Source organism: Elephas maximus, chromosome 20, assembly GCF_024166365.1.
Source record: "Elephas maximus indicus isolate mEleMax1 chromosome 20, mEleMax1 primary haplotype, whole genome shotgun sequence".
Lineage (NCBI taxonomy): Eukaryota > Metazoa > Chordata > Mammalia > Proboscidea > Elephantidae > Elephas > Elephas maximus.
The window spans coordinates 52,967,441-52,991,052 of NC_064838.1; the positions used below are offsets into that span (position 1 = coordinate 52,967,441).

Genomic DNA, 23,612 nt, shown 5'->3' on the forward strand with positions numbered 1-23,612 from the left:
AGGTGCCCAGACAGACTCTCACATGGGTAGGCAGGTACACAAACCCCAGGTCGGCAGAGAGACCTTCACACTGGGGACCCCACGCCCCCTGTGGAGCCCAGCCTGGGGTCATGCTCACCTGTTGGCTCACCACCATGGGCCCAGCATCGCACAAGGCCTTGTGTGTGCACAGGTGCTGCCAGACACACCAGTTACACCCCCAGCGGCTGCTCACGCAGGCCTGGCACCTGCAAGAGCACAGCCATGGGGCAGGGGTTGCCACAGGGTAGCCCAGGGGCTGGGGGTCAGGGTGAGGAACTCACTGTGCAGACAGGCGGAGCTCGGTGACTGCCACACAGTCATAGAAGGAGAGGGAGGCTTGGGCGATCACAACAGTGCCAAACCTGAGTTCCACACTCACAGAGACGTGGTCTACAAAGGGGCAGGGGGCCGGGCTGAGGAATGGGGAGGGGTGCTCAGACCCACAACCAACACCCCACAATCACACAGACAGCAATCAGCACTCAACATGGGGAGGGTTGGGGGGACACAGCCCACAGGGCACAGACAGGGGACTTCAGAGGGCTGGGATTAGCAGGAACTCAGAGAAGATTCTTTGTCTAGAATCACACCTCACCCAACCACACCCCTTGGAACAAGACGGGAGCACCGGTTCACCCACCGGCTCCTTTTGGCAGTGCTGGGGACTCGCTAGGATCCGGGGAGTGGCACTTCACCCCAGAGCTGGTCAGCACGGCCAGACTCTGGTGCTCCCCAAAGTGGCAGGAATACGACTCCTCAGGCTGCAAGGGAGGCAGGTCTGGCACCGACAGGAAAATCTGCCAAGAGACCCCAGGACACACCGTTGGGCATCAGGCAGAAGACCAGGGCTCACGTGGATAAGGCACCCACTGTGGGTGGGCACTGCAGCCGCCAGCCCCCAAGTCTTCACAAACACTTCTGGGGTCTGGGTTAGTAAAAGAAGGAAAAATTGAAGTTCCAAGACACATGACTTATGCAAGGACCTGTGCACCTGACACCAAAATCTAAGGTCTCTACCCGTCACCAGGGCCCTCCCCACCAGGGTCCCCGCCCTGCCCTGGTCACTCACCTCCCTCCTCTCCTCTCGGCTGATGTTGGCAGGACTCACGGTTGCCACTCGAAGACAGCTCAGCTCCGGCTGGAAGCTCCACAGCCACCTCTCTGGGCCCTGGCCCCGTGAGCACTCAGAGCGGCGGCTGCACCTGAGCGAGAATGACCACCGTGCACCCGTGACCCTCACAGGGCCACTGGGAGTTCACAGGGCAGGGACACCTATAATCCCAAAGGCTGTCATGAGGGACTTGGGGAGGGTCCTCAAGTGGGCTGTGGCACCAGGGTCCTGTGTCTGCCCGGGCAGGGTACTGATGCCCAAGGTGGAGAACGGGGGCTTGAGAGTAAAGGGCCAAGGATGCCGAATCCCAAGCCAGGCAATTATGCAGGATCATGAGGGTATGAGGCTGGCTTGGAGCTGGAGTCAAGGAAGGGGTCAGGGGTTGGCAGAGCACTGACCGGCCAAGGAGCACACACCACCCACAGTAAGGGTCCCTCTGAGTAAGACAAGATGCACAGTCCAGGTGCTGGGCACATGAGGCCACAGGAACTTTGAGAAGCTGTGATAGCAAAAAGGACCTGAAGCCAGCAATCCAAACACCAGCAGCTCACCCACATATGGGGCCCCAGCCACACCCAGAGGCCCCTCCCAGCAGCCATGCCCCGACTCTCGCCTGGCACTCACTGTGCTCTGGGTCATGACGTACAGGTGCTCAAAGGCCCCATCAAAGGTGAGGTCCCTGCTCACTGCAGACCCCAGCTGGATGGTCTGTGTGGAGTATGGCTGGCCATCACTGCCCGGGCCCAAGTAAACCTGAGATTAGACACCACAAGGTCTGGGGCCCCAGTCCATGGCCACAGGACTTGGGCCCAGGACCCTCCCAATGAAGCAATGTGCAGGTAGAATTTCCTCCTGGGCACTCACTGTCCAACCCTGGAGGACAAGTCACAGATAAATACCTCCTAGCCCTGGGAGGAGGACAGGTCATACCTCCCAGCCCTGGATTGGGGAGGGAGGCGTCACAGGTCACACCAATCAGTCTTGGGAGGGGGGGTGTCAGATAAATGCCACCCAGTCCTGGGAAGAGGATCACAGGTCCATCCAGGAGGGGCTGGACCCTCCTAGATAGGTCACATACCTCAGCCCCAGGGGTCACAGGGGTAGCTCTGCCCAGGCTGGGTCCCCAGCAGCCCAATTCCTACTCGCCCACTCCCCTAAAGACCCTAAGGGGGCCCAGTGCTTCCTGTGGACTCACCCTGTGAAGGTGCCCTTGACTGTCACCCAGGAAAGCGATAGTGTGTCCATCCTCCATGGTGACTGCCACAGCTGTTAGCTGAACCCCTGGCCACTCCAGAACTGGTGTGGCTTCCAGTGGGATGCGGCTGGCCATGGGGCTGGGCGTATGGTCTGAGCCACAGGGATAGGCATCCAGAGTGTCCTGTGGGCAGCAAAAAGCATTGGCAAGGCCTTCCCTGGGGGACCTCTTCTGCCCCATCCTGTTGGGACAGCTTCATCCCTTTTCCTCATCTCTCCTGGGAACCTCCCTGGACAAGCTCACAGCTGTTCCTGGACTCTCTGCTGGCCCTCCTTGACAGCTCCGCCCCTGGACAACAACATCCACAGCCACATCCTTAGCCCGACCTCGGTGGGCTTACCTGCAACTACCTTGGACAGTTTCCATTGGCTCCTTCCCCCTTTTCTGATCCCCGCCTTTGTCTGTAGCCACACTCTCTCCCATTCCTGGTCTAGGAGCTGCTCCATCCAGTTTATCTGCTCAGTCTTCTCCTGGACCATTTCTCCAAAGCCTCTCACAGCTTGCACCCTCAACTCCAAGTCTACCCACCCAGACCCCTTCCCCGCCCTATTGGCTCAGGCCCCCTGCCTGCATCTTCTCCCCTTTTCCATCCACCCTGAGGGTACAGCCAAAGAAGCCCCAAACTCACCTTCCTATCTTGATCAAGAACCTAAAGTAGATCCCAGTCCCCCAAAATTCAGTGTCTCTGTCCCATATCCTTGAACCCCAAACACACTCTCAGTTCACCGACACAGATGCCACGCTGTCACTGCCTGGTCCAGGTCCATTCTTGGGCTGCTCTCTGATTCCCCAAATACCATGCTTGTGTTAAGGTACCCCTCCACCACTCAGGCACAAAGGACACACTGAACATCTGGACCTGACCACCCCTGACTCCATCAGCTTACTTTCAGACACCAGGGGCAGCTGCTTGAATGTCTGGTGAGTTGCCTCAAAGATGGGAAAGGACAGGGGCAGTGCTGGAACTCACCACGGGTAGCTGTGCACAGTCAGAATTGACATCATACTCGATGTAGGCCACCTCGGCCCCGTCCTCAGCACGGCCCTCCCGGGTGTAGCAGGCATCTCGTGTGCGATTGGCAAGCCGGTCCACCTCATCCAGGGGGAAGGCACAGAGGGCTGAAGCTCCAGATGCCCCGGCAGCTGCCGATGGGGGCCGACCCACGGCGGGTGGAGCAGCTGAGGAGAAGGCTGCAAAGAGCACCTCCCCACGGGCCACTTCCCCGGACATGGCCACAGCCGCAGCCTGGACCAACCCGTAGCGACCACCCTGGCAAGCCAGGGGCAACTCCACGTAGGAGTAGTAGTGCTGGTCCCGGAGGCACACACGGGACACATAAGGACGGAAAGCTCGAGACTGAGCCTGCAGGTCCCGCCGCAGGAACAAGAAGTAGGCACTGGCCCCTCGTGCAAAGGCGCTCACAAAGTGGTGGCTGTACTCAGACAGGCGGCCCACCGCCAGCTTGGCCGTCTCCTCATAGGAGAAGGCAGCCTGGGGGTCCAGGGGACGCAGGGCCCGCGTTGTGATGGGTGGGATACCACCCCCCACACCCCTGCTGGTGTAACCCCGCCCCACAAACAGGAGAGGATCCCCAGCCAGGTCCTGCGCCACCAGCCCCACTGTGCTGACCACAGGGTCGTTGGCGGCTACATACTGGGTGTCCCCAGGCCGCTCTGGCCGCAGCAGCAGCTGCCCGAGCTGCCCAAGGCGGCGCTGCTCACAGACCCCCTGGTGTACACTCCCGCACACCACCAGGGCCCCTGGGCTCACCAGGAGCAGCTGGTTCGGGTTGTTGGTAAGCTGGGCCTGTGGGCACTCATCAGGCATCACGGGCGGCAGGCAGTCCCTGCTGTCCAGCACAGGGCCAGTGGACACTGTGGCCTCCAGTTGCAGCCCTGGGCTCAGCTGGAACAGGGAGTTGGTGGCCCCTAGGTAGATGGTGCCTGAGGTGGGGTCCTGTGCCAAGTGCTGCAGCTGTGTGCCATTGGGAGTGAAGGCCGCTGGGGGTGGGGGCTGGAGGGCGAGGACCCACCCGGCCCAGAGCGCCTGAAGAAGAGCTGGGCCGAGGACAGGCATGGTCACCTGACAGGGAGAGAGGTTGAGTGGGGCTCAGGTGGCCACCAGAGTTCACTGTCCCACCAGTGAGGGATAGGGCTATGGGCACTGGGAGCACTGACGTAGCCAAGATACCCCCTAACCTAGGGAAGTGAGTAAGGGGGACCACGCTCAGATGAGCACTGTGGTACAGACCGACACATCGCTGGGGGCAAGAAACCTAAGTCTTTCCCTAGAAATGCCAATACTGTCCCTTCTCTGCAAACACCATTCTGTCAGGGGAGCTGCAACCCACCCCACCCACACCTTGCACTGCCCATGCCATCACAGAATCAAAGGGTGAGGAGCTGGTGGGGCAGAGACTTGGGAAACAGCCCATCTCCAGGGGCCAGGGCCTGGAAAAGGCAGTAGAGCAGGGCGGTGGGAAGGAGGGGTCTAGACCCTAAGGAGAAGAGGCCCCCTCTGCAGGGATGTCAGTTTTCTGAGCAGGAAGATGAAGGCAGAAGGATGAGGCCCCAAGGACCACCCACATGGCAGGGCTGGGCAGAAGCTGGGTGGAGGACCTTTTAGGCCGGCAGGCCAGAAGGATAATAACCACAGACCTAACTGGCCAAAGAGGAAGGTTAAGGCTGACGGGGTTGGGGCCTGAATCTGGACTCCACTTTAGAGAGCCCTGCCACAATGGGAGTCACACTACTTGCTGGTATGAGGTCAGGCTCACCTGGCAGGGTCGGCTGGGTCAGGAGATAACAGCATGACCTGCGTGGGGGTCACCTGGCCAGGGAGAAAGCAGAGCATGAAGCTGGGGGCTGGGCTGCAAGCATGTGGGAGCCCTGGGCGCCCCACTCTGGAGGCAAAACAAAGATACCCCCTCCCTGTTGCCCTGCCTGCCGGTGGAGCTGGGCCCAGCCTGGCCGTCAGCCACCAAACACATTCCACAGGGGACGCCTCCTCGGAGCCCACACGGGGAGGGGGAGAGCATCGGAACCAAGCACCGGCAGGCCCTGGGAAAGGGCAGCTAGGAAGGAGCCCCATGGCTGGCAGGGCCCCATCAGGCCCCCAGCACAGCGCCCTCCCTCTATCCCCGCTCGGCCCCTTCATCTCAGCTCTTTCCCAGTCCCACCCTCTGCCCACACTCGGCTCATCATGGTTCCTGTCCAAACACCACCAGCACATACGCAGATGCACACATACTGAGCACTTACACACACCAAGATGCACACGCCACACAGCCTGCAGGTACACACCCACACACAGCACATGGGCACGTGCACATACACGGATGTGTGCAGATACAATCTGTACACACACCAGAGACACATCTACAAAAACGGAGGCATACACACCACCCAGACACACTGCCCACATACAAACATCTACATAAGGACCCCCCACACACACATACTACCACGCACTCTACACAGGCACACATCACACACACTCACCCGAGACATACACACCACCACCCACATTTAGACAACCACACATACAGATTAACGTACACCTCCCTGGTTCACACCCTGAATCCCAGGGGATCGTGGAAGCCAGACCAGCTCTTGTTATTTCCTCTGCCACAGGTTAGAGCAGAGCTAGGGTCCAGGGTGTGGGGGATGTGAAGGGAAAGGGGTGAAGAGGGAGTTATCCTGGAGGACGTCACCATGCCTGACCATGCCCACATCCCCAGGACTTCCCCAGACCCAGTGCTTTGCCCTCCTTACAGACTCTTCCTTGCAGGCCCCAGTTGAGTCTCTGGACCCAGAAACTGTGGCAGGACCACGTTCCCCAGCCCCCAGTGGTCCCTAGCCAAGAGGCTCGAGGCTGGTGAAGTGCTACCACAGGCCAGGCATCCTAGGCTTGGAGACATTCTCCCTACCTGCCTGTGCCCAGGCCACAGTCTGGCCCCTCCCACTACCCAGCTGTCAGGCTGCGGGCGCAGGCTGTCCTGAGAGCTGACAGCCCAGGTCAGCTCGTCTTAGCAGAGGCTGCAGTGGGTGACCCTGAGGCTGCCTGGGGGCAGGGCTGGGCTCGGAGCTCAAAGGAGGGTCCAGCAGCCCGGTGGGAACAGGGGAGCTGTGGCCACAGCCCAGTGGAGCAGGGGGGCCGTGGCCACAGCCCGGCTGGGCACTGCTCCCAAAATAGCTTGGGGGTTTCCATTTTTAGTGTGCATGGAACAGGGCAGCTCTATGGGAGCAGAAACAAGGCTGCCTCTGTTTGCCACCCAAGGGGGTGGGGGGGGCAGGAGAGTCACAAACCCGGCGAGAAGCCCAGGGCTGTGGCAAGGCCACGCTGCCCAGAAGCCCCCCACCTTGTTTCCAAGGGTGAGGGAAGAAAGTTTCTCCCCCTGGGAAGACAGGGCCTGCCCAAGGATGGGCAGATGCCAACTCCTGCACTCAGCTCCTGCCCACTCCCTCCTGCCGCCTCATGCCCAGGGACACGCCTGGGGTAGAGGGTCCCTATAGTTAGGCCAGCATTCACTCCTTCACTAGCTTATAAATATTTGCTCAGAGCTTGCACTGTGCCAGGGTTCTCCAGTCCTTAAGGAGCTGTGACCAAACCACTCCCCAAAAGTAAAAGCACAACTTAGCTGAGAGACCCACGGGAAGAGGACAGGGTGGGATCAGAACAGTTCCCAGCCAGGCCACATAGGAGGCTGAGGGCTGGCCCACCCTGGCCCACTCCAAGGAAAGCTATCAGGCTTCTTCCAGCACTGTCCTCCGGGGAAGCCGGGCCTAGCATCCTCGCCCCTCCCCACATACCACGGGTGGGAGTGGGCACTGGGTGGGCGGAGGAGGAAAGGAAGAAGGGCAGTGGCATTTTCTCCTCCACGCTGGGCTGCATGCCATGGTATGTCACTTAAACTCTGCCACAGGCCACAGAGCAGTACCCAGCCCCTCCAGCCTACTCCCCACCCCTTGCCACCTCACAAGCTTCCTCCCTGAGCAAGGGCCTTTGAGGCATCCCAGGGCCTGAGGGATAAAGGTCAAGCTTCTTGATGCCCCCTCCCAGCCCACGGTGCCAATGCTCCCCCACACATGCTCGGCGTTCCTGAAGTGCAGACTTTTCACTCCTCTATGCCTTTTTTTTTTTTTTTTTTATGCCTTTACACAGGGTGTTCCCACTGTCTGGAATGCCCACTCCCTCTCCATCTCGTTAAACCCTACACCCAACCAGCCTCTCCCAGCTCTGGAGGAGAGAGCTCAGTGTGGTGGATAGAATGGACAGACCCAGTCGCCATTGTGGCAGGTACTGCAGCTCTGCCTCGGGCTCTCTGAGCCTCAGAGTTCCCATTGGTAGAATTGGAGGCAGGGCTTCTCTGACCATTAAATGTGATGTGGTGTGTGCCTGCACTAGCGGTCCCCAACCAAGGCCACTTTTCTCCTGTTCCACCCTCCCACTCTGGACTTGAAGCTCCTTGAAGGCAGGGAGTGTGGGTTTTGATTCGGAGGCCCCAGCCACTAGACACTGGCACAAAGCAGGTGTTCCTTGCATGTTAAAAGAACTCCCATTTCACAGCCAAGAAAACGCAGTTGGTGGGGTAAATATAGGCCCCATGCCCCTTGCCAAGCCACTTGACCTCTAAAAGGGCAAGGCATCAACCTTATTTTTCTTAGTGACCAAGCCAGGGCAGACTGAAAAGGCTGGTTTGGGAGCCTCACATCCCTCACTTGCACAGCCAGGCTCTCTGCCCACTCCCCAGATCTCAGGCCCAGACCAGGCTCACAGCCAAAGTCAAACTCCACCTGTGCCCAGGCCTGCCCTGCCCTCTCTTCTGGGCCCACCTTTCTCTGGACCTCTTCGCAGGGTCGAAAGCCACCTAACTTAGTCTGCCAAGAGCAGGCACCTCCCAGGCCCTCCTGGGACTGTCCTCACCAACCAAAGGCGCTAACAAACTCTGCCCTTCCACACCTACAGAGGGCCATACTTCAGCCCACGTTTGCGACGTCTCCGGTGTTGGTGGGAAACTGGCTTTTCCTTTTTGTCCTCCGGCTCCACTCCCAGGATCCACCAAACTGGCGGGTTACTCATTGACGATGCAACGGTACACATCACCCGCCCTGTTTTCTGGGTTAAGGTGGGGTGGGGAGATCCACCGTTCACCACGCGCCCGCGGTGACCCAAGGAGAGTTCATCAATCACCCACCGTCTGTATCTGTGTACGGAGGGTGGGGTGAGTCCCCTCTGCGGGTGCGCGGCAGGAGGATCGTGGTCTGCCTTTGTCAGCCCGGCCGAGCGCAGTTTGGACGGGCTGCTTCTACAAGGGGAAGCCTCGACCTCCCCATTCGGCTCTTCCCCGAACCGTCTCTTTTTCCCCCCGGCCGCGAGGCAAGAACTCCACGAGTGGTCCTGGGAGGGCGGGGTAGGGGCTGTCCGGTCCCCGGCGCCGCGGCGAGGAGGGGGCGCGGAGGAGCAGCTCCACCTCCTCTGTCTCCCAATCGCGTTACAGGCGGAGTCGCCAGTTTCCCCTCGCGCGGAGAAGTGTGGTCCCAACTCTCAGGACCCAAGCCGCCCACCACTCACCCGGACCGTCCCGGCCCGGCGGAGACCGAGGCCTCGGGCCCTCCCACCTCGGGGTCGCCTGCCTCGCCCCGGCGCCCGCCGCCCCGCTCCCGGCCCTGCACTCACCGCCCCGCCGGGCCCGCGGGATGCGCGCGCTAAGGGAGGCGCGGGCTGCTCAGGGCTCGGGATCTGCGCTTGGCGGCCTCGCCCCCCCGGAGGTGGGTCCGGCGGAGCCGCAGCTGTTACCCGGAGACCGAGAGGCGGAAAACTGCGCCCGCTGCCCGCCCCTCCCGCCGCGGCGCTGCCACCGCCGGGAACAAAGAAGACAAAGCCGCGTCGGCCGGGCCGGCTCCGCTCCTTCCCCCCAACCTCTACCGCCGGGCCGCCCTCCCCGCCCCCCCCGCCGCCCGGGCCAGGCCGGAAGCAGCCGGCGCGCGGCCCCGAGCCGCCCGGGACCCCGCATTCCAGTCCCGCGGGATCCGCTTTTGCCGGGGGCGGGGGGCGCGACCCCTCCCCTCGCGGGGCCTGACTGCGTCGGGGCGGTAGCCATGGCGATGCGGCTCGCGGCGGGGGGTTAGGAGTGGAGCCTGGAGTGCGGGCGGCCCCGCCCCGCCCCCGCCGGCTTCACCTGCGCGCCGCGCTGGAACCGGAATTGAAAGCCTTCCCGGGTTGGGAGGGAGGAGGGTCGCACTCCGCACCCAAGGTACAGCGCCCGGGCCTCTTTCTGCCCTGCCCGCCCCAGGTCGGACCCCCGCCCTTCACCTGCCGGACCTGTTCGCCAGTCACCACCCCGCCCTGCCCAGCGCCCTTAGCTCCCTCTCTTGCTTTCAGTACCTGGCTCCTGTGATCGTCCTCCCAACTTCCTTTACCTCAACTCCTAGGTGCTCTCATTCTCCCAGCACCTCGACTTGCCCACTGCCCCTCCTCCCAAGACTCTCCAGCAAGCAACCCCTCCTTCCGGCTGGAAGAGCTCGAGCTTTGGGGTTGGGCCTGGGTTTGAGCCTTCCCTAAGCCGAGTAACCTGACCTTCAAGCCTATTTGCTTACCGGCAAATGGGGGTGATACCACGCCTAGCCAGGCTGTTTAAGGAGGGCACGAGCCACAGAGGTGCCCAGCGAGGGAGCATTTCCTTTCCTCCCAGGCCCGTACCTGGTCCTTTCCCAAAAAGTGGCCTGGACCCACCCCAAGTTGAGAAGCCCTGGGCAAGTCTGGACTTCCTCACTGGCACACACCTGGGCCTTCAGTGGTGATAACGCTGGGCAGAAGGGTTCTCTTCTCAAGGAAGGCCCAGTTGTGCCCTCTGCAGGGGTAAGGGGGGGCTTTACATCCTGGCCTGCCCACTGCAGGACTTGGCCCATTCTGTTAGAGCTTCTCTAGAACTTTGGCTCAAGGCCATTGGGTCAGTCTCCTGGGAGGCAAAACGGCTAGGGGAGGCCTCAACCAGGAGGAGGTTCTAGTAATCCAAACTGGCTACTGCCCAAAGAGGTACCCTCTTCCCATCTCCCACCCCTATCAAGGGGCCTCTTCACCCGCTCATGTACCAGGCTCTGGGTCTTCCAAATTCTCCCTCCCTCCCACCTGAGTCCAGGTACTCAGCACCTCACCTGCACCAGCATCATGCTCCATTCCCAGCTCCCTCACCCGTGGCCTCTGACCCCAGAAATCCCCGGTGACTGCCAACATGGCAGTCCAGGTCCTCACCCCAACCTTATGCTCCACAACTCCCCCATATCCGTCACTTCAACCAGGTCAGTCTGGCTACCAGTCCTCATCCACCTTGGCTCTCCTGCCTCTGCAGCTGGTAGGGCCCCTTCCACATACCTAGAATCCTCCCGGCCAAAATCCATTCACTCAAGTGTGCACCCTTCAGGACCCACGTCACCTCAGAGAGGGACCTAGGACTTCCAACCTCCACAGCCTCTATCAACATGATGCTTCCTGCCCCGCTAGGAGTGTGAATATGCCAAGTACAGGGATCATTTCAGCCCATCCCATCCTGGGGAACCACTACATGAAGAAAATACTTCCAAGGAAGGAATGACCAAATAACCGAGGAACCAGGACTCGAGAGGTTCAGGACACTGTGAGGCCATTTGCGCCATGATCACTGCCCAGGCCTGAGTGAGCACAGGCTCCAGGAGGGGAAGGCACCTCACAGAAAATACTTCTGGCTGAGATCCAGGTGATCCAGCCACTACCCACAGACCCCAAACACAGCTTTGGTGTGCCCTGGAAGGGGTACCATATACCAGACTCACGGATACTCCAATACATGTGTATAGGGTGCCTTCCCACTGTTGCTGTTTACTCAAGGACGCACAAGGCCACCCATGGCTGTTTAGCCTGGGAGGTCAAGGGTCGATGTTCCCCTCTGAAAGCGGGAGAGGTCAGGGATTCTCAGGGCATGCTGTCTCCAGGCCTCACTGTACCTCCCACCTTTGGGAGGCCCCTCCCCATCACTGCCTCTCCATTCACTGTTGGTGGGCTGAGCTCTGCCAGGCCTGTCAGTGCTGTCCCCAGGCTGTATGTGGGAGGACACCCCAAGCCCAGTGGCACACCAGTGCTGCCCAAAGCACTCTCTGCCCCACAGACCCAGACTGGCTATGCCTCCCTGTCATTATGTCCCCAGCAACATTTACCAGCCACTCTCCCAATCCATCTTCCCTCCTCTCCTCTGATCATTCCTCAAGCATTAAAAACCTGTTGCAGTTGAGTTGATTCCAACTCATAGTGACCCTATAGAACAGAGCAGAACTGCCCCATAGGGTTTCCAAGCCTGTAATCTTTACGGAAACAGACTGCCAAGCCTTCCTCCCGCGGAGCAGGTGGTGGGTTCCAACTACTGACCTCTTGGTTAACAGCCCAGAGCTCAACCACTATACCACCAGGGCTCCTTCCTCCAGCAGTAGAATGCCCGACAGCAAAGAACGTAACCCAGAAGAGGGGACGTAACTGTGGTCACCAGTAAGGAGGCAGCAGGCTAGGTTCCCCTCACTAGAACCCCCAGACAATTGGACACAGGAAGGTCAGGCCAGGAAATCCAAAACAAAAGCCCAAGCCCATGGGGTAAGTGCAGAAAAAATGGTCCTAAAGAGGACAAGACCAAGAGAGATGAAAGAGAGCCTAAAAGGGAGCAAATCCCGTAACTCCAGACCCAACCTGTGAGTCACAGACCTCAGTTTTCAATGGACAAAACTCAGTCTGATATAAATTGCTTTAAATAATACAAACTAAAAAATAGTTTTATTGGACATTAACACAAAGTTTGGAGAAATGTCAATGAGCATTACCTAAAAAGCAAAGTATGTCTGCTGGATACTCAGATAAGTATCTCATCTGATACACAGATGGATACTCAGGCTGAGGTTGGGCGCACCCCTAAGGCTCACTTCACTGCTGGGATTCTCTGACTACATTCACGTCGACATCTAACCCCTCAGGCCCCCTGGAGGAGGATATGGGGACTAGCTGGCCCTGAAGAGCATGTAGAGCACAGGCAGCATGGCCGCAAACGTCACACAGGTGACCAGTGTGCTGTAGACAGCATTCCTGTTTACCTGGGCTTCTAGCCTCTGCTCCATGTCCGACAGTGCCAAAAGCACACTCCCCTGCTCCAGCAAGGAGCTGGGCGGAGCCCGGTCTGCCTGCTCAACGAGGCCCGGGTGTGCTGCAGCTTTTGCAAGCTGAATCACCCCAGCCATTTGGCTGAAAGTCTTTTCCAGGCCGTCAAGCTGCTCTCGTAAACCCTCAAGACATGAATGGACCTGCCTGGAATGGCTGAGCTGCTCTTGCAAGGCAGCTGAAAGGACATCTGTGTCTTTGACTTTGGTGGGGGAAGTACCTGTCTGGGACCCAGAGCCCTGCCCCAGCCCAGCATGCACCAAGCCCCTCAGGTCCACCATGAGGTCATGAAGGTCTCTCTGCTGGAGGGAGTAGCTGGACGCCTGCTCCCGGATGACCTCCTGGAGACTCAGAGGCCCCTTCTGTGCTTCCAGGAGTAAGGCCTTCAGCTCCTGTAGCCGTATGCGGTTCACATAGGTGGAGCCAGCCACACCAATCAGGGCCCCCAGGACTGACCCAATGAGGGACCAGTTCTTGGTCCTCTCGGCTCGAGTGCGTTCCTTCTCATGACTTTCCCGCACAGCCGCAGAGAAGAGGGAGAACTTCTCTCGCTCAGAGTCTTCTGCACGCAAATAGGCCAAACGAAGCCTCTTCTCCTCCTGCAGAAGCAAAGCTGTGTCATACAGCAGCAGTGTGGCTCTGCAGCTGTAGCCGCCAGCAGATGCCCCACTGCCATGTCCCTGGGACTTCGCCTCATGCCTGGCACAGAGTACATGCTCCATAAACATGTGCAGATGGCAAGAAGGTAGCATAAACTTGGTTGGGTAGTGGGGAGCAAAGGAACGGGGGTGATCTAGGTGACCTGCACTATCCTCCCACCTGAGCCGTCCTGGGTTTGACCCGACAAGCACTGGTCTCTACAGCACGTGTCTGTAAGGGCCAGCCCCCCTATGACGCTCCCTCCTCACAATCTGGGTCCCAGACTACACTTCTCTGGACTGTTGGTCCCTGTGCTCCAGGAAGCAGCAGATGGACAGGCCCAGGAAGCCTGGGGTCCTGGCCTTCAGCAGGAGCTTTTGGTTCACCTCCTCATCAGGCCTCTGCCCACCAGACCAGTCAGGGTTCCCACCTCACCCCTCCATGACCTGCCAAGCTAGGGTCCCTGTTTTGGTGGGAAAGGCTGCCTCCAGATGTACCTACCTGCAGCATCCTGTGCTCCAGAGTCGCCAGTTCCAGATACTGGTTGTCCTCCCTGGAGACACGGTCCAAGCGGTCCCTCACTTCCTTCAGTTTGGTCTGCTGAACTTCCAAGTCCCCCTGAGCCTCTCGGACAAGCCCACGAGCCACCATGAACACTTTCTCTGCCTGCGAAGAGAACAATGGAGGCTGTCTGCCCCTTCTCCCCACACCTACACTGGCTCAGCTCTATTCTCAACAAGCCTGTGGCTAAGAGTTCATGGGGATGTCAACTGCAAAGGGTGGAAAGAGAGTCCCTCACGCTAATCCTGGCTCCCCTAGTGGTGCTCAAAGTGCAGCCTCGAGCCACACCCATCAGAATCACAGGAGTTATCCGTTCAAATAGGAACAGTGTGGCCCTGAGAAACGAGCAAATAGCTAACAATGCACACAACTTACATCCACCAGACACAGCAACTCTTGTCTGACACAGTAAGGAAGCTAAGCGCTTGCGCTGCTTCCTGTGCTACCTTATTTACCCCCAAAACAACATGATGAGAGGCATTGCTCTGGTCAGTCTCCATTTTTCGGACTTGGAGACTCAGGCTTGGCCAGGCTCCCTCAGCCTCCAAGAGGAGAGATGGCACTTTGCCTCAAAGCCTCTAGTTGAAGCTCCGGCTCCTCCCATCTCGCTACACCGTATACTGGTCGGCATGCCTACGCATGAGTGGGAACAGTGATAGCAGGGTGCATTTCCGCTACCATAAAGGACTTGACAACTACAGGCAGCTCTGTCCCCCTCGTAGCATGATGTTTCACAGCAGCCTCTACTTTCACAAGGATGTTTTAATTACACACAGGCTCTGAGGATACCAAACTCCTGGGTAACTCTCATCACCAATCCCCTAGTCAAGGAAGGAAGTGTTTGCTGGCCTAACAAAATGGATGTTAATGGTCGGGAATTTATCGGACCCCAATTGCCTTCAGGGGGGTAGGGAGTACAGTTACACCCAAGTCTTTCACCCTAGTAGTACGAAACCCAGGTTTTCTTGTGAGAAATGAGGCGGGTGCCTCTACCAGCGGTATCTGTTCAAGAAAAGGCAAGTCTGGATGTGGCTTCCCGGCAACACGTGGCTGGTGACTTATTCAGCAAGAGCCTCCAGGCAGCATTTCCCAAGTCAGAAGGTAAGACCAAACATCCCGCTCCCTTCCTCACCTCAGTCACGTTTCCCTGGGCCTCACGAACTTCACTGAGTCCGACAAACTCTTCATATCTGTCCCACCAAGTCTTGGCTGTGGAGGACACATGTCGCTGAATGGTGTGCCCTAGGGCTCTTCCCAGAGTTGTGAGGCGGTGATACAGCCCAAGGGCCACCTCCCCGGGTCTTTTCTCTCTGGGCTGGCTGGGGCCTGGGCTGCAGAGAGTCCTGGTCATAAAGAGGTCCCTTCCAAGGAGGCCTCTCCGCGCCAGTACATGGGGCACAACCACGATGTGCCGCATGGCAAACACAGAGCTGTGCTCTCTCATCGGGAGATCTGTGAGGGGACGCCAGACAGGTCAGCTTGCAGCTGAGAAAGGGCTGTGGGCATAAGTCAGGTCTCAAGGCCTAGGGACAGTTCTGAACTAATTTCCATTAAATACATCTAATCTGAGCACAGTTTAGTTGGCCCAGGGACTGCAGCCACCACAGCAGGAGGGTAGTCAGGTTTGTCCCCAAGTACTCCTGGACAAAGGAACACATTTGGGGAAGGGCATAATTAGAAAATCATGGCTTATGCTTCCCTCCATCCCACCCACCTCCCTGCATTCCCCAGGTCTCTGTTGTGACTTGGATGCATCCTGGCGCCCAGTTTTCTGATAACATCAAGAGAAAGTTCTCAACTCTGAGTCGTGCCCATGCTGACTAAACCCCCACAAAGATTCATAAGACTCCAGGGAAAGTTGTGGAACAGAGGGGGTTTCCAGTGTCTTTTCTGGAAAAAACAAACTCAAAACCAACTTCCCAGACTCCCTAAGGGCGGCCTCAGCACTGGGAAGCAGTTTTGCTCACATATGAGGGCATAGGTCACTCATGTCCCAAAGCAGAGAACTCCCAGCTCTTCTCTGAGAGGACAATTCCAGGAAAAGCACAGATCTTCACAGAAGACAACTTTTCTTAGGTTCAGATCAACCCTCCTCTTTCTGTCCTCCAACCCCAGACCTTCCAGGCTGCCAACTCCCAGTCTCACATTTCTCACCTTCCCTAAGCTTTCTCCCTCCTCCCTGACCTTAGTCACTGCCCAACAGGTTAGGTTTCTTTAATCCTTCCCTTTTCAACCCTGCCTTGGTGTTTGGGTCCCAATGCCTGCCTACTTCACATCTGAACTGCACGGGAGTCTCCCGTTACCCACAGTCAGGCCTGGCCCAAACTCAAGAACAGCAGCCACTCTGAAGACCCTGAAATGGGGGCCAGGTGACCCACCAATCCTGGCAAAACTGGGCCAGCAGTACCCTCCACTGACCAAAGCACAACCCAAGGTCCCTCAAGTACTGACTCCTGCTGTCAGGGCGACACCTGGTGGCCAACCGACCAGGTTAGAGAGAAAAAAGCAAAGGGAGCTGGGGGCAGGAAGGCAGGCCTGAGGATCTCCAGTTACAAAACAGAAAGGGCTTCCTGAGGTAAGCCTCCTCCCCTTCACAACATGCTGGGAGCTGTCTTTGGAGAAGCTCAAGCTCTCTTAAAAACAAAGCCAGTTGAATAGGGACATGCCTCCTGGCCAAAGTGGGCCCAAGCTGAGAGCTATGGAGAGGACACTCCTGTGACAGTGGTTCCAAACTGGTGCCACACCTGGACCCCTGGACCCCATTCATAAGGCTGGGGATCATCGCCCAGCAGAGCACACACCATCCATGAGCAAGGGTCAGGCAAGCCTCCCAGGCCTCAACACCAGTGCCCACTGCCCACAGGTTATGACCCTACAACCCTGCAGGAATGCTCCTCAGCAAAGCAAAGCACAGCACACACCCCTGCAGGCCCTGCACCCACAGCACCCACTCTCCTTCTCAGCAAAGCTCAGCAGAAAAGTGTCCACCATGGCAGTCACCACTTCCGCACCCCCCCTTCTTTCTTAATCTCACACCACCCTGCCTTCCCTTCCACTTCACCACAGAAGCCGCTCTCCCAGAGGCCCCTCAAAGCCTCCACCTTGCCAGATTAGCAGGTGCTTCTCAGATTTCTTCCTCAACCTCTGCAGCTTTCACCACTGTCCTTCTGAGAACACTGCCCCTCTCAGCTTCCTCTGACCTTCTCGGCCCCTTTCTCTGCTCCTCCTTCACCAGCTGGACTCTTGGACCCCAGGAAGGAAACCCATCCAGGGACAGAAGTCAGAGCAAGCAGGGCCCAGAGGGCCATGTTCAGAATCTTCTCCAACTACATCTAAATGACTGTCTCTTACCAACTGCCCTTTCCTCAAACCTCTATCATCTGTACTTCATCCTCACTTGCAGCTGATGGCTTGCTTCATTTTTACCGAGAAAATATAAAACATTAGAACATTATTCACAAATTCCCATCGCACCTTCACACCTGTCAGTATCTGTCCCATTCCCTCCACCTTCTCTCTTGGTCCTCAGGATGAAACCTCATGCTCCTTGGAAGGCCAACTCTCCATCTGTGCCTCGGGTCTGTGTCCTCTCCCCTCTTCACAGACATTGCTCAGTAACTGATCTGACACCCCTTCTCCAACAACCACCCCATTTCTCTGCTCCTCTTTACAGCCAAACTCCTTGACAGGCTGTACTGTCTCCAGTTCCCCTACTTCCATTCTCTTAAGCCCTCTCTTATCTGGCCTTCACTCCCACCATGCCACTGGAACTGCTCTTGCCAAGGTCCCCTCCACATTAATAAATCCAATAATCTGTTCCCTGTCCTCATCTCACTTGCCCATCAGCAGCCTATGCCTTCCTCCTTGAATCACTTGGTTTCCAGTCCCCACCCATCCCCAACCTCTGAACACTGTAGTGCCCCAAGGCTCAGTCCTCACACTCTTTTCTTCCACCAGTTGTCTCATCCAGTACCGTAACTTTAAAAACCATCTATGAAAATGTTCTAAAATTGATTGTAGCAATGCTTACACAACTGTGAATATACTTAAACGTGGAATTGTATACTCTAAATGTGTGAATTGCATTATATGTGAATTATATCTCGGCAAAGCTGTATATTTAAAAAAAAAAAAAAATCTACACTCTGACTTCTCCAGCCCAGACCTCTTCCCTGGACCCCAGGCTCATTTACTCAACTGCCCAATGCACATCTTTGCTTGGAAGGCTGATGGGGATCTCAAACTTGATAGATCCAACACTGAGCTCATCGTCCTGCTTTCCCCACAGCCTTCTCCATTTCAGTTGATAGCAACTCCAAGTGCAAATGCTCAGGCAAAAAACCTTGAACCATCCCTGACTCATTTCTTTCCCACCTCATGTCCGATCTATCAGCAAACGCCACTGCCTTGCTACATCCTGGATCCCTCCTCCTCTTATCCCTGCCATTGCTACCACCTAGTCCCAACCACCATCTCTCCACTGGATTACCACAAGAGTCTTCTAACAGGTCCCTGATTCTACTCTCACCTCTACAGTCTATTCTCACCAGAGCAGCCAACGGTTCTCTCAAAATACAGGTCAGAGCATCTGTCTCACTGCTCAAACCCTGCAATGGTTCCCCATTTCTCTCAAGGTAAAAGCCAAAGTCCTTTCCATGGCTACAGGCATCCACTCCTTGGTTCCCGTTGCTCTCTGACCTCATCTCTCACTAGTCCCCCCTTTCCCTACTCTGCTGCAACTACAGGAACCTTCTTGATGTTGCAGGAACACACTAGGCTACCCCCACCTCAAGGCCTTCAAACCAGCTGCTCACTATGTGCACTGCTTGCTCCCTCTTCAAGTCCTGCTCAGATGTCACCCCCCGCAGAGGCCTTTCTGGACCACAGGATCAGAAATCGCCATCCCACCCCTACCCTAGCACTCTTGACCCCCTCTCCATGCTTTATTTTTCTCTGCATGTATCACGTACCCTGCGATATGTATTTCACTTATGTACTTTGTTTGTGGTCTTATCCACTGGATTGTCAGCTCTGCCAGAACACTCACTTTGTTTTGTTCACTGCTGCATCCCCAATACCTATTCTACTAGCTGCATACAGTACTCAATAAAAATACCCTGGATGAATAACAAACAATTCGCAGTTACATCCCTGATATATTATGAAACTCAAACTCCTCCCGGGCGCCTCCAAAGCTTTCGGATCAGCTTATCCAGCCCCGCCCAATTCTGACACCCCCCGCGCCCTCCTTTCACCCAAGCTGTGCTTTCCTCGGTTCTAAGAACGCGCCAAGCTCGTTCCTGCCTCAAGGTCTTTGCACATGCCCTTCCCTCTACCTGTAGTGCTCTTCTCGTGCACGGAAACAGTCCAGGCGCCTTCCGACTAAATCCCCTTCTCGCGGTTCCACACCCTCCCGGGCTGGACGACCCTACCCCTCGGCTCACTCCAGGCGCGCGTATTGCGCCTGAGCGGCAAGCCCACAGCGCGTCTGCCACCCACTTGACCTCTGACCCCTTAGCGTCCGCCGCTGGAGGACCACTTCCGGCATCGGAGCGCAACTTCCTGACTAACAGCCAATCAGCGGAGCTGCGAGGCAGTATAGGCACAGGGGAGGTGGGGTCGGGAGCTCTGCTTCCGGTGGCAGAGCTGGGGTAAGGGGCGGCAGGCGCCATGTCCGGCCGCGAAGGTGAGTTCGTGGGGATGGTGGGGCCGGAACGGTCACAGTGGGGACGGGCTGGGTGTGAGTACGCAGCGCGGGCGGCAGGGCCGGGCAGCGCGTGCTTGTGTCGTCCACAGGTGGAAAGAAGAAGCCCCTGAAACAACCCAAGAAGCAGAGCAAGGAAATGGACGAGGTGAGGGCGGGCGCGGAGGCGCGGGCGGGCGCGGAGGGACTGGGAGGCCGGCCTGGAGAGAACCTGCTCTGCGTCTCCCTAGGAAGATAAGGCTTTCAAACAGAAGCAAAAAGAAGAGCAGAAGAAACTCGAGGAGCTAAAAGCGAAGGCCGCGGGGAAGGGCCCCCTGGGTAAGTGAGGTTCGAGTGGAGCTCGATCCGGACTAACGCTTCAAGCACGTACCGAGACGCGGGACTGGGCAGGTCAGCTTCCGGCTCTCTTGGTGAGCTGTGAGGTCGCGTTTTCTCCTACCCGCCCAGGGGGACCCGGGTCAGGTTGGGATTCCCAGCAGTGGAAAAGGGCAGAAGCCAGAACCGGGCCTGGAAACGGAGTCTGTTTCCCAGGGAGTTCACGCTTCCCTTTTGTGGGGAAGTTGCAGAAATAGAAATCCATTTATTGTAGACACGAGTTCATACAGATCTGCATTTCCACGTATTGTCTATGTTTACTTCTCTCAAATCATATTTTGTTAGCTATTTATAATATTTATTTTACTTATTGGTAAAAATATGTGCCTTAAGTCTTTTCACTTCTGCATATGCTTAGACTCAAAGTTAAGGGTCGGGCTCCTTGACTTGCTATTCAGGGGCCTGCAAAAATCAAGCTTCACGTGCCTTTTTCTTTATTTAAGGTAAGAGAAATTGATTGACTGATAACATTTCAAAAGATTTTTCAGGCCTAGTACCTTCTGTGTTTTTAAACACTGTTTACGCACTTAACTAGTGATTAGATTCTTTTCAGTTATCTGTGTCCTGTTTGAGCAATGTGGGCCACACTGGGCATGATGGAGGCCTGGATGATGGGAGTGTCAACTAAGGGTTTAAGACTTCTTTACACCAGTGAGTTTGATCCATTAGGGTTCACCCATATAGCACTCAGATTCTAGCTGTGGAGATTCCCTTTGGGAATTACGGTAAAACCTGGGAAAGCCAGAATTTGTGTGAGGTGGAAAACTGTCAGAGAAGGAAAACTCAAAATATTTCCCACTAGTAGAGAGCGACAGAGAAGTATAAAACTGCACCCTGTCAAAGGCAGAAAACTTGCAAGACCCGGCTCTCACAGGTTTTGTTGTATGTTAGGTATCTCACATCTTCCCTTTATACGTGATTCTGTATGTACGGAGAAGATAGTCCTTAGTGGAACCCTATCTACTTCCCATTGAGCGGCATCTCATTTTGTTTTAAGATTTATTTTGTCAGAGGTTTTCTGGAACTTCATTCTTGAATTAGGTATACCTAATTCTACAACTGTTTCTTAAATGATCTGTTGTGTGTCAAGCATCTTGGTATTTGTAAATCGAATTTTAAAATAAAGATAGTGAGTAAGCCGGATCCCAGGATCATAATATGGAAGGTGGTGTAGTACAGTGTGGAAGTTATGAATGTGGACTTGGAAGTCAGACAACCCAGGTTGGAATCCTGGTTCCATCATATATGATCTTATGACCTTGAATAACACCTGATTCTCAAGACTTCATTTTTGTAAAATGGGTTGATAGGACTTAGAGATTAAATGAGCTATTCGGCGAAGTACACAACACCATGTAGATCTAGACCAGTGCATACCCATTGCGTGTGCCTGTTTCATCCTTATCCCACCTTTGCTAACAGAATAGATAATATTAGTAAAGCCACTGTGCATGCCTGTGTCAAAGAGAACACCCACTATAAGAGTCAAGCCTTATTAGGAATCCGCATCAGGCCCGTGAGGCTTCTGTCCTAAGAACTATGTTCTTCTCTAGCTGTGACTTTTTTTTTTCCCTTTCTTTTGCAGCCACAGGTGGAATTAAGAAATCTGGCAGAAAATAAGCTGTACCTTGTGACTGAGGCGATGGTGACCCTTGATTCCATTCCTGTTTAAACATCTGGATTCCCTGTTATAACATCTGTTGCCACCCGTAGTTAGAATGAAGTGTTGTCTTGAAGCCCGTTGTACATTTAAGAATAAACTTTTGTAAAAAAAAAAGACGAAATCATACAATGGTTCATCTCTTTAGTTCTTCTCATTTAGCCATTCCTACCTTAGCTGTGTGGTCAGAATAAACTCAGGCCGGAATCCTGCCATAGTCTGCTCTTTGATCTTTGTTATGCCCTGAATTCTGTACTATCTGGAATTAAATGAACTCATTTGAAATAGCTGTTGTTCCTGTGTGGTTGTGCCAGATGGACTACTTTATGCAAGGTTAGTGGAAGAATATGTACTTTGGAAAGAAAACCCCACTTTTCCTGTTGTGCATGCACTGTTTTTGCTCTTAAGGAACTTCTCTATTGTGGGAGCAGGAGCTGGACAAATACATATGATATGCGCTATGAAGAAAAAAAAGGCAGGGGATAGATAGAGATTCCTGAATGTTTTCAAGAACCAAACTTGCTCAGAAGCCTATAGGTCAGCACTTCCACTAGGGCTTCAGAAAAGGCCTGGCTGGGTTCCCACATCTTAAACCCCACATCCAATCCGTTAGCAAAATAAAATCTGACTCTTTCATACTCCCTCCAATACCTACCACCCATTCTAACCCTATAATCCCTCACCTGGATTATTGCAAACATACAAATTTGTTTTCCTGCCTTTACCCTGGCCCTCCTGCTGTCTCATCTTCACTTGCACCAGTGATCTGCTAAACTATAAACCAGATGTTGTTACTTCTTGGCTCAAGACTTTTCAGTGGTAAAAGCCAAAGTCCTCACAATGACCAATCAGACCCTAAGGGATTTGGACCCCACACCCTTCCCTCTGGTTACTGCGCATCCCCATGATTACCTCCAGCCACAGTGGCCCATGTTCCAGGCAAGCTACTGCCTCACTGAGTTTTCAGTGATTTCCTCCTTATGCCTGTTGTACTTTTCACCTAGATACTGGAGGCTCCCTCACTTCCTTCAGTTAGAGAACTGAAACAACAGTAACGAGCTCCTTCTGGACCACTCTTTACAATATGATGGTCCAGTATCTCTTACCCTGTTTTATTTATTCTCTGGACTGGTTTTCTATTGAACTACTTGATTCAGAGATAATAAGTCCCTTCCAGGCCTTTGATTACAACTATGGGAAAAATGCTAAAGGTTCTCTGAAAACGTGTTTTCAAAAGGACTCCAGAATCATGAGATTTTGCCTGGAAAAGAGACCTGTTTTATGACTGTAATGTACTTGATAATAAGAAAAAAAACTTAACCCGCTGCTGTTGAGTTGATTCCGACTCAGCGACCCTGTAGGACACAGAAGAACTGCCCCCATCCGGTTTCCAAGGAGTGCCTGTTTGATTCAAACTGCCAACCTTTTGGTTAGCAGCGGTAGCTCTTAACCGCTACGCTACCAGAGTTTCCAATGTACTTGATAGTAACAAAAAAAAAAAGTTTGATCCTTTTCAAGAAAGTTACACAACCAGCAGCACCTTCTTTGGGTTTAGGCATTCCCTGTGGGGCCTTGCTGCCTGTACCCAACTCCTGTGCTGCTGAGAACAACCTTTCAGGGTTCAGTACCAGCACACTGCCCCTGAGACAAGGTACTGCTCTTTTATTTGGTGGAATATAGTACAATCCTGTCCCTTTCTAGGACTAGAGCTCTGTAGCAATTCTCAGCCTTCAGCATTTAACCAACTATCGGCACAAAACCACCAGTTGCCTCGAAATATTCTAAGCTCCTTAGGTATTCAGGGCCCTCTAAACCCTGACAGCAATCTATCTGCCTTTCGTTTACTGCTCTCCCAAACACTGGTAGGACACTCACAGGCTAATCTTGGCACTGAGCACAGAAGGGTAGAGTTTTGCCCCTGTTATTCTCCAATACCAAACCGCTATCCTGTTAATTGCCCTACCACGTCTGCTGCCAATAAAACCCTGTCAGTGCTCAAGCCCAGCGCTAATCCTTGTTCCTCTATGAAGCCTTACCTACTCTTTGCCATATATGACTCTTGCTCAGCACTTCTATGGTCTTTGCGTGGCTTCCATTTAGTGTTGAAGTTTT

The 23,612-nt window shown here is 55.2% G+C and overlaps 2 protein-coding genes and 1 long non-coding RNA gene across 15 annotated transcripts in view; 1 reads left to right on the forward strand and 2 right to left on the reverse strand.

The window, feature by feature from the left end:
• PLXNB1 (plexin B1) overlaps nt 1-10,010 on the reverse strand; it is a 35,043-nt gene extending 25,033 nt beyond the window's left edge. Inside the window, exons 1-11 of one of the 9 annotated variants that reach the window (XM_049862580.1) lie at nt 9,775-9,926; nt 5,165-5,217; nt 4,159-4,470; nt 3,358-3,879; nt 2,328-2,510; nt 1,757-1,885; nt 1,531-1,631; nt 1,091-1,223; nt 662-818; nt 303-411; nt 119-227 (exon numbers count right to left, since the gene is read on the reverse strand). In XM_049862580.1, coding sequence (XP_049718537.1) covers nt 119-227; nt 303-411; nt 662-818; nt 1,091-1,223; nt 1,531-1,631; nt 1,757-1,885; nt 2,328-2,510; nt 3,358-3,879; nt 4,159-4,464 — 1,749 coding nt within the window. In that variant the 5' untranslated portion in view covers nt 4,465-4,470; nt 5,165-5,217; nt 9,775-9,926. The other 8 variants (XM_049862579.1, XM_049862577.1, XM_049862572.1 and 5 more) reach the window with 8 other exon arrangements.
• Nucleotides 10,011-12,191: 2,181 nt separating this feature from the next.
• On the reverse strand, nt 12,192-19,262 carry CCDC51 (coiled-coil domain containing 51). Of its 5 annotated transcripts, none has more exons than XM_049863088.1 (4): nt 19,098-19,262; nt 14,894-14,970; nt 13,702-13,866; nt 12,192-13,160 (listed from the first exon to the last, which is right to left on the reverse strand). In XM_049863088.1, exons 3-4 carry the CDS (start codon nt 13,849-13,851, stop codon nt 12,405-12,407), a joined length of 906 nt encoding a protein of 301 aa, XP_049719045.1. In that variant the 5' UTR covers nt 13,852-13,866; nt 14,894-14,970; nt 19,098-19,262; the 3' UTR covers nt 12,192-12,404. The 5 variants fall into 5 exon arrangements, with proteins under 5 accessions (XP_049719045.1, XP_049719043.1, XP_049719044.1 ...); XM_049863086.1 differs by having other exon boundaries at nt 14,894-15,213; XM_049863087.1 differs by having other exon boundaries at nt 14,894-15,401.
• A 101-nt stretch (nt 19,263-19,363) lies between these two features.
• LOC126064295 (uncharacterized) lies at nt 19,364-21,624 on the forward strand. The gene is made up of 4 exons (XR_007514471.1): nt 19,364-19,447; nt 19,558-19,613; nt 19,696-19,783; nt 21,426-21,624. It is a non-coding gene; the product is annotated as an uncharacterized LOC126064295 (long non-coding RNA).
• The last annotated feature ends 1,988 nt before the right edge of the window (nt 21,625-23,612 follow it).

Coding starts and splice junctions, on each gene's coding strand:
- CCDC51 (XM_049863086.1), bottom strand. CDS start 15,205: ATGAGAGAGCACAGCTCTGTGTTTGCCATGCGGCACATCGTGGTTGTG. Junction 13,867..14,893: donor CCCAGGGAAACGTGACTGAG/GTGAGGAAGGGA, acceptor TTCTCTTCGCAG/GCAGAGAAAGTGTTCATGGT. Junction 13,161..13,701: donor TGGAGCACAGGATGCTGCAG/GTAGGTACATCT, acceptor TTGCTTCTGCAG/GAGGAGAAGAGGCTTCGTTT.